Raw genomic sequence first — 9,774 nt, 5'->3', positions numbered from 1 at the left:
TAAAGCAAATGTATTATTATTTTGTATTGCAATAAGTTTCTTGTTGGTGAGCTAGATTTTGGTGTGTATGAGAGAAAATATAAAAGTTGATAGTCTGAAATGGCTATCAGTATTTTGGTAATTAGGAAACATAACTTTTCAGTGATTCATTTTATTAATAATTGAAATAGCTTAATGGTTAACTATGGGGATAAATCATATTGCTTACCTTTGAGAAATTAAATATAAATTCTGTGACATGCTCTTTTAGTTAAATGCTAATTGAACACGTAAGTGTAAATCTACACGTGGTACTTCATCTGAAAGCTTTGAAATATATTCAGTAAATCATATTTGTTGCATGGCTGAAGTCACTCAGGAAGTTAAGTATATTGTATATTTTTTATAGTTTTTGAAGTTTTTATTTCATCCTATTTCTTTTTTTTTATTTTTTATTTAGTAAGTATAAATTTTCAAAGTACAGTTAACGGATTACAATGGCTCCCCTCCATAATTTCCCTCCCACTCACACCCCTCCCATCTCCTGCTCCCTCTCCCATTCCATTCACATCAAGATTCATTTTCAATTATCTTTATATACAGAAGATCAATTCAGTATATATTAAGTAAAGATTTCATCAGTTTGCACTCACACAGAAACACAAAGTGTAAAATACTGTTTCAGTACTAGTTATAGCATTACTTCACATTAGACAACACACTAAGGACAGATCCCACATGAGAAGTAAGTACACAGTGACTCCTGTTATTGACTTAACAATTTGACACTCTTGTTTATGGCATCAGTAATCTCCCTAGGCTCTAGTCATGAGTTGCCAAGGCTATGGAAGCCTTTTGAGTTCGCCAGCTTCGATCTCATTCCGACAGGGTCATAGTCAAAGTGGAAGTTCTCTCCTCCTTTCAGAGGAAGGTACCTCCTTCTTCAATGATGATCCCATTCTTTCCACTGGGATCTCACTCGCTGAGATTTTCCATTTAGGTCTTCCTTTTTTCTTTTTTTTTTTTTTTCCCCAGGGTGTCTTGGCTTTCCATGCCTAAAATACTCTCATGGGCTCTTCAGCCAGATCTGAATGCCTTAAGGGCTGATTCTGAGGCCAGAGTGCTATTTAGGACATTTTCCATTCTATGAGTCTACTGTGTATCCCGCTTCCCATGATGGATTGTTCTTTCCCTTTTTGATTCTATCAGCTAGTATTAGCAGACACTAGTCTTGTTTGTGTGATCCCTTTGACTCTTAGACCTATCAGTGTGATCAGTTGTGAATAGAAATTGATCACTTGGACTAGTGAGATGGCATTGGTACATGCCACCTTGATGGGATTGTATTGGGATCCCCTGGCATGATTCTAACTCCAGCATTTGGGGCAAGTCCGATTGAGCATGTCCCAAATTGTACATCTCCTCCCTCTCTTATTCCCACTCTTATATTTAACAGGGATCACTTTTCAGTTAAAATTTAAACACCTAAGAATAATTGTGTGTTAATCACAGAGATCAGCTCTTGTCCTGACTGTTGATGTACAATGTAATACTTTATCCATTTTAGTATTTTCTCTTTGTTTTGTTCTAGTACTATTGGTTGAACTCTGTGAACTCTATATTGTATATTTTTATATTAGAAATTACAGTGTTAAAATGGTCCGTTTTTTTCTGGAAGAAAAACATGGCAATGCATAATCAGATAAAATAATATGTTGTATAACTGAGAGAATACTTGTTATTGAAAACATCCATGAAGAGTTCTGCCTCATATCTCTTGAAAAAAAAAAATTGGGACACTTAAAAAAATAAAAAGAAAGAAATCATTTAATTTGCAACAAAATGGATGCAATTGGAAACCATTATATTTAATGAAATAAGTCAGTCCCAGAAAGATCAGGGAGAACTGTGGTGACTAATAGAGTATCTAAAAGTTAATCTATAGAAGTGAAATTGACTCTTTGAGATGCCATGACTTTGAATAGTCCTTGTTTTTTTTTTTTTTTCATTATATTTGTTGAACTCTATTTAGCGTAGGGTTAATCTTACATGTATAAAATTAATCAAAACAGATCTTAGTTAAAAACAAGAATGGGAATAGGAGAGAGAAGAGGAAAAAGGATCGGAGTGTGTGTGGGAGGGAGTGTACGGTTGGTAGAATCACTGTGTTCCTAAATTTATATATATGAGATGTATGAAGTTTGTATACCTTAAATAAAAGATTTCTGGGGGGGAAACAGTTTAAAAAGTGGAATAATTAAAAAGAAGTTCACATTTTCAGAGTATCCAGGATGAGCATACAAGGACACATTTTGTTATGGAGATTGTAGGGTTTGCTTTTTCTTGAACATCGGAAAGAATTTAAATGCTTTCTGATTTGAAATTTTTAAAATATTGTTTGGCAAGGTCTCATGGATCAAAATATAGTTGTCGTTTCATTGCAGAATTGTTTATAAAAATTCATTCCTTGAAGAAATGTGGATCCTTTTTAATGATTAACATTTGTACTATGTTGCTTTTCAATGTATTAAAAGCATTTTTAAAAAAGAATTATGACCCTTAGCACTGTTGTACAGAAGGAATTCAGTGAAAATGCCAGTTAAAGTGTAGCTAGATTATTTCCTGACATTTGCAGATTAATTTGCATACTAATGATCCATTGTCATGGTCTTGTGTTCTGCCCACAGAGGACAAAGTGTGGACCATCGTGTCTCATGACTTGCAGATGCAGACAACTGTGGTAGGCTACAACCCAGAAAAGTACTCAGTGACACAACTCATCTACAGTGCCTCCATGGATCAGATCAGCGCCATCACCAGCAGTGCCGAGTACTGTGAGCAGTATGTCTCCTACTTCTGCAAGATGTCGAGATTGTTGAACACCCCAGGTAGGCTGAGAATGGAATGTTACTTTTAATTACTTTCTCAGCTGGTGCTTGGAATTGCCTAAACAATCCAACAGGTGTGGTTTATTAGCTTGTAGTCCAGTCTTCAATGTGCAGGCAGCTGTAAATAACTAAAATATAATCACTGGGCTGTTTTCTGTGAAATGAAGCTAAGAATGTATGTTTTATTTTAAAACATCACTTATTTTAAGTGTATAGGGTTTTGGAAGAACTTATATGCATATATGTGTGTGCTTAATGATCACTAGTTGCTTTGGGCACATTTATTACAGCTCCTTGTAAACTTTCAAGTATTTCCCTTTGAGTTCTTCAGTTGTCTTCAATGTAATATATGCTGTCTATAGGTAAGTAGCATATGGAATAGCAACAGAATTTAGAGCTGTTTGTTGCCCACAGTCATTTAACAGCATCTATTTGCCAAAAAGAGCACAGCCTTGAATCCAGTCCTGGAATTTTTGTTCATGATGGCCTAGTTTTTGCAGTGCTTCAGAATATGCATGCATGTGTGTACACAATGCCCATACAATATCATATTAGAAGTGTAGAGAATGGATAGGTTCTAAAGAATTCACTGGTATAGCTTTTTTTTTTTTCTTCCAAGAAACACCTATATGGCTGGTTATTCTTAATAGTACATTCAAGATGTTGACTGAAAACTACACCCCTGGGTCTATCATCCAGCATGTGGTTTGCATCCAAGAAACAAGTGTTTATAATTTCCAGTCTGTCATTTCCCATGTTTGTGGCTTTGGGGTAGTTAACTGAATTCTTTTTTCCTGATTTATCTTACTTGACAAACAAAATTGTGCCTGTATATATATGTGTGTGTAGTTACATAGCATACAAGTATTGAAATATGTGTACATTATGGCTAAATCAAGATACTTATTTTCCATAGTGGGATCACATTAAAATCTCTCCTAGCAATTATCAAGAATATAATGCAATGTTATTAACTATGGTCACTGGGTTGTACAATAGATATCTTGATATTAGGCTTCAGTTTCCAGTTTCTTCTGCCAGAGATCATATGCCTATTTCAGGGTAAATATGAGAATTTAATGAGGCAATATGTTAAGCACTTATAAGGCTTGATATATTAGAGACATAATAAAAAGTGTATCTATTTTTTGAAAAATTAACCAATTTTGAAAGTGCCATTGTGCCATATCAGAAACCAAGGGGATTTTTAATGCCCTAAATCAGTATTGAATCAGAGCCAGTTATAAGGACAGAAGAATTATAAGGAAACAGTATATTTTATGAAGATTTAAGTGCTTTTGTAGGTAAAGACCTGTGCTGGAATTATAGTGAATCCTATGGACTCCCAGAAAGGAAAGTCTATGAAACATACAAATGACCGATTCAGACATGAGCATTGTTGTTGTTTGGAGAGAGAGGAGATGATGATGGCTGGGCTGTTGAGGTAATGCTTCATTTTTGAGGCAGAGAATACCAAGATGGTAAGCAATGGTCTGCCAGACAAGAAATAATAGGAATGATCTTTGGGCATCGTAAGAAGTAGTTTAGCAAAGGAGGGTGTTCATGTTGAAGTGCATCAACCATCACCATGGTCTTGAATTTTCAAGCATACAAAGCCATGAGAAAACTAATTTCTGCCATTTAAACAACTCATTGATGACATTTTATTATGGAGGCCTGAGCAGATTAATACAGTGAATTCTCAGGTGATATTCGTTTTTCTGGTCTAGTGATACTCTTTGAAAACCACTGCTATGAGCAATGGAAACCTTGAAAGTCCCTACAGCCTATTTTATTTTCTATTCACTTTCAATTTTCATAGTCTTTTAAAAAACTGGATCTTATTTCAAGTGCTAGGGAAAGTCAGCCAGGGACAATAGAAAATGAAGAGCAGTAGGAGCCATTCATGAATCTTATCATCTTGTGTTCACTCTGGTAAAGTGAATTCCCCCTCTTGAAGCTCTATTCACAGATTTCAGTTAATTAGTCTTGTGCCCTAGGGTGGGAATTGTGGGAGAGAGAATTGCTGACCAGGAAAATCTTCAGCTTTATTTTCTTGTTTCTACTATTAAACTCCAAAGTAAACTTCCACTCGTTGAATTTTACTCTGCTGGTTTAAGAACGTAATAAGATCCACTTACATTTTAGGCATCAGAGCAATTAAGGGGGAGGACAGAGAGTTTATCTTTAGGGATTCTGATCTAAAAACTTACCTCCTTACTTTTCCATCCTTATCTCTCTCAGTCACCAAGAAGTCTCACATACTTATTATTTTCCATCACAAAACATATAAAAGTTTGTTTTCCAACAATAAGTTAGTTACATTTTCTAATTTGAGATAAAGACACTTCAACTTCCCAATGTTGGTTTCAGGGGAAGGGCTACTAAACTGAAATTGAGTGAATTTTTAATCTGTGCAGTAAAAACATACTAGTTTCTTTGTGCTTCCAGACATTTGTAGATTATTATTGTACTTATCATTGTACTTTGAAAATAAGGTTATCATACACATCTTGTCCTTTTGGATACCCTAAATGTAACAGTTATTTCACATAGGAACAGTACTTAATACATGTTTGCTGATTTGAGTAAATGAATACTATATATTCATCCAGCCTTGAGGTGGTCGTTTTCATGCAGGTGTGCACATCAGCGTTTTCTGGTTGCTTCTCAAAATGCTTATTCCCTTGCCCACATCCCAGGCTTTGATGAGAGTTGGTTCCTTTGTAGAGTTTCTTTGTTGTTGTTGTTGTTGTGTTGTAATGTTATGCCCTTGAAAGGCAGAATGACAGGCAGGGGAAAAGCAGAGAGGGAAAGAGGTCTTTGAATTGCTGGTTTACTCCCCAGATGGTTGCAATAGCAGGCGCTGGGCCAGGCTGAAGCCAGGAGTCCAGAACTCTACCCTAGTATCCCAAACACAAGGTCCATCTTCTGCTGCTTTCCCAGGTTCATTAGCAGTGATCTGGGGTAGAAGTGGAGTAGCTGGGACTTGGAACAAAGCTCTGATATGGGATGCCAGCATCACAGGTGTTACCCTAAACCACTGTGCCAAAATGCTGGACTGTGGTTTGTTTTTAACACACACTTGCAGGCCACGTTCTGTGATCCACACATTTAGAAACAATATTTTAAATTTATGGCGTGAATATTTCTCACAATTTAATTTAAGGTGTTAGGCCTTCCTAGGGGAGATAAAAAGGAATATTAGGATCTGTGTGGTCCATTAAAACACAGTGGTATATATAATTCCCTATTCTTCCAGCTAAAGAGAATTGGCATGATCCTTTTAATTCCTCTTGAACCAATCCCTAAATATTTTAAGTGAATTTCAGGCTACACTTCTGAGTCATTTTTCACACTCCCAATTTCTGTTTTCCAGTCTAATATGTAGAACAGCTGATGCAAGGAAAAGGAGTGGTCAATGGTCGACATAGCAAATTCTCTACAATATTGTATTCTGTATATATTCTGTCAAAACAAGAAAGAACACAGTTTAATACAAATCTTTAATTTGCTGTTTTAAGGAGCTAATGCTTGCTGTAATTGGTTTTTTTCTCCTTCGTGGTAGCATTCAATTTTAAATATCCATTTACTCGTTCTTAACTAAGACTGAATTATATTGGAACTTCTGTAGTAGTCTTGTGACATCTGTTTGAATACAAAGTATATTCATTATAGTCATTGCAATTAAAATGAATATCAAATGAGTTTGTAATAGCTATGCACTTAAAATGTTACTCTTTATTTTAAGAGCCTTACCCTCAAGAGTTCATTTGAGTTTCTATAGTTTCTAATGATACTATGATAAAGAATAGATATGCATATGGACCTCATTTTTATTTTGATAAATGTTTGTTTTAACCATACCATTAGCTAGCAAATGTAGAATTGCTAATTATTGGATTCTTACAGCTTTTATGAGGATAGTTATGTATGGCTGACAATGTTATCTCTTTTATTGCCATAAAATATAAAAATGAAATTGATTTTAAAATAATGAGTTTGCCATTCTTTATGGTCGTATTATTACAATGTGACTATTAATTCAGTTGTCCTTAATCAGCTTTACAAAGGATATAGAAACAAGACTAGTAACTTATTTTATCTTATATAGAATAGCTAGTTTGGAGTGAGGTATACCAATTTGGGAATGACCAAATTAGTTTTACCAAAATGAGAGAAGAGAAAACCATCAATGGCTATCCAAAGGGGTCTATTTAAGTAAATTCATAGTCAATAATCCTAATGCTTTTAGATCAATCATGTATCTATATCTGGACAAGACCTGTTAACCTACTTGAAAATGCTTACTCATATAACTTTAGGTAAGTTGTTGCCATATATTTTACAAATCACATACTTTCTTATTAAGGATCTTCTATTGAAGTAACTATTCCCTACATATATAGATTTTTTAATTGCATACACATTCAGTTGTCATATTTCTACTTTTTTATGGTATTTAGTGCTGTTTTGTTGGTTTCCAGTGTTTCACTTCTTTTAATTTGTCAATGTATTCTAGTTCTCATAAGTCACGTCTTTAGTGCTTCTTTTGCTGAAAGAAACAATATAAATTATCCATCCTTTTGGGTAGTTTACCACTAGATTTTGTATCTATTGAAAAGAAGTTATGCTCACAATTTTTCCTGTAAAGTAAACTATATAAAATTCAATATACTTTGATGTTACTACAATGTGATTTAATGGTGTCCAAAAGGCAAGAAAACATGACTCTAGTGTTGTAACTTATAACCTATTTTAGCAAAAACTTGTGAACTTTGGTGTAGTTCTCAAGAAAATGAATTTTCCATGGTTGTACTGTGTATTATGAAAAACTATGATGTTTAATCCTTGAGATAACATAGATAAAAATATGATCCTATGGCAAGTAAGGATACTATTTCCATAAATGAAGTTTATTGTTACTAGTCAGTGTATTAATCAGAAGATTACTTATCTACCTAATTAACTATAGTATTCAACATTGTATTAATATTGGAGGGTACAATTAAATGATAACTAAAGGGTAAAAATGAGAACATTAAAGATAGTAACATTCCAAATTCAGGCAGATAGAATCTGCCATGGTGGACACTACAGTTGAAACACAGTTGTAGCAAAGAAAAAATGTAAAGACTATTTCAATAATAGAATAAGCATTGTTGAAAGTTTAAATTGGATAATAGGTCAGGGAATTAATCAGCAAACATTTATTGTGTGTCCTATGTTTTTGGAATTGTGATATATAGTTGAAATGGGAAGGATTTGTATGAGCTAGCCAAGAAAAATTAGAGAATTCTGGGTTAGAGACATTATCATGTTCAGTGGTTCTCAGATATCAAGGAACAAAGTATTTTGAATGAAGTGAAAGAGGTGCGTATGACTGGATAGATGAGTAGGGGGAAGCAGGTAAGGAGATTGGAGATCAATCTATAGTCATTGCATAATATTGAAGATTTTGCTCAAAGGACTAATGAATCATTTCAAGAGGACAATCTAGATGTTACATGGAGAATAGAATGGAGAAAAGAACATGTTGTCACAAAAGTGTCAGTGAGATTGGATGGCCAGGAGGGCAACTGGGACTTATAAGGAAGAACTCTAAGTATATAAGGTAGAATCAGCAGGTATTGTGATTGCTTATATATGCAGGGCAAAGAAGGAAGAAAATAATGGGTGACTCAACTTTCTGACTTCTATACAGTAGGCTTACTTAGGATGATTGCATATTAAGGGGAAGGTGGACATTTCATGGTGACTTAGCTTTAATGTGTGAAGTGATAACACTAGGGACACAGGTTTTCATCTTGGTGATGACCAATAGGGTAAAATAATTTTAAATGACATTGAAAACTAGCTAATCAAAATTCATCTTCATTGAAATTTCCTTCAACACATCCAAAACCTAAAAGAAAATGAAAGAATGTCATCAGAATCCAATGAAATTCAGTTGTCCCATGGACCCAAGAGCAAAGGTAAAGTGGACATAGAGCAAGGAAAGGGGATTGAAGGCGATGAGACAGTTGACTAAAGGGCACTTAGAAGTTATGATCAGAGCATAGGAAGAGGGACAATGGAAAGGCTTGCAAAGGGGACCTAAGGAAGATGAGTATTGAATAATAATGAAACAAGCAAGGAAAAATTACCATTTGTATTCACCACTTGCTTGTATTCACCATTTAAATGTGGTCCCAGAGAGGAAGCCAGCTCCTGGCATTAGCTTTGAAAGGCCTATGGAGAATGGGGAAATAAAACTGCAAGTGAAGGCTTGCAACAAGTTTGGTGGTTAAGGTATGGCTAAATATAGAAGAGCTGCTTAAGGCAAATAAGAAGCAAGAGTTAGGGAATTTTTTATATTGTTAAGGAAAAGGAGTACAAATAGCTTACAAAGTGAAATTTTTGCTTACTACTATGAGTAGATTTTTATAAACAATTATTTTATAAATGTATATAAATATGAGTGTATATATATAAATATATATGTATTTATGTTCATTTGATAGAGCAAGGCTAATGATTCAGGACAGAAAAAAAAATAGATTGGATCCTAGGAGAGAAAATAGCAGATGGAATTTGCCTTGGTCAGGAACAAGACTACCCAGCTGTAAAAAAGAATGAAATCCTGTCTTTTGCAACAAAATGAATGGACTGGAAAACATTATACTTTGTGAGATAAGCCAGTCCAAAAAGACAAATACCATATGTTTTTCCTAATCTGTGGTAACTAACAGAATACCAAAAATACAAGGTATATAAGTGAAATGGATGTTTTGAAATTCAAAGACTCTTTAGAGCCCTTATCTCTACTGTTGAGGAGCAGTGTTGTTTTCTTCATACTATTTGTTGAACTCTTTACTTAGTGTGGGGTTAATCATAAGTATAGAATAAATTGAAAGTATATCACCGT

The 9,774-nt window shown here is 34.5% G+C and overlaps 1 protein-coding gene across 1 annotated transcript in view; it reads left to right on the top strand.

Annotated features, from left to right (window-relative positions):
• The window catches only part of CNTNAP2 (contactin associated protein 2), a 2,389,242-nt gene that overhangs the window by 1,583,232 nt on the left and 796,236 nt on the right, over positions 1 to 9,774 (top strand). Inside the window, exon 13 of the mRNA XM_008258071.4 lies at positions 2,667 to 2,867. Coding sequence (XP_008256293.2) covers positions 2,667 to 2,867 — 201 coding nt within the window. The remainder of the gene's footprint in view (positions 1 to 2,666; positions 2,868 to 9,774) is intronic.

This window comes from Oryctolagus cuniculus, chromosome 3 (assembly GCF_964237555.1).
Source record: "Oryctolagus cuniculus chromosome 3, mOryCun1.1, whole genome shotgun sequence".
Classification (NCBI taxonomy): domain Eukaryota; kingdom Metazoa; phylum Chordata; class Mammalia; order Lagomorpha; family Leporidae; genus Oryctolagus; species Oryctolagus cuniculus.
Note: the sequence above shows the minus strand (reverse complement) of the source record. Positions and strands in the feature narration are given on the sequence as shown.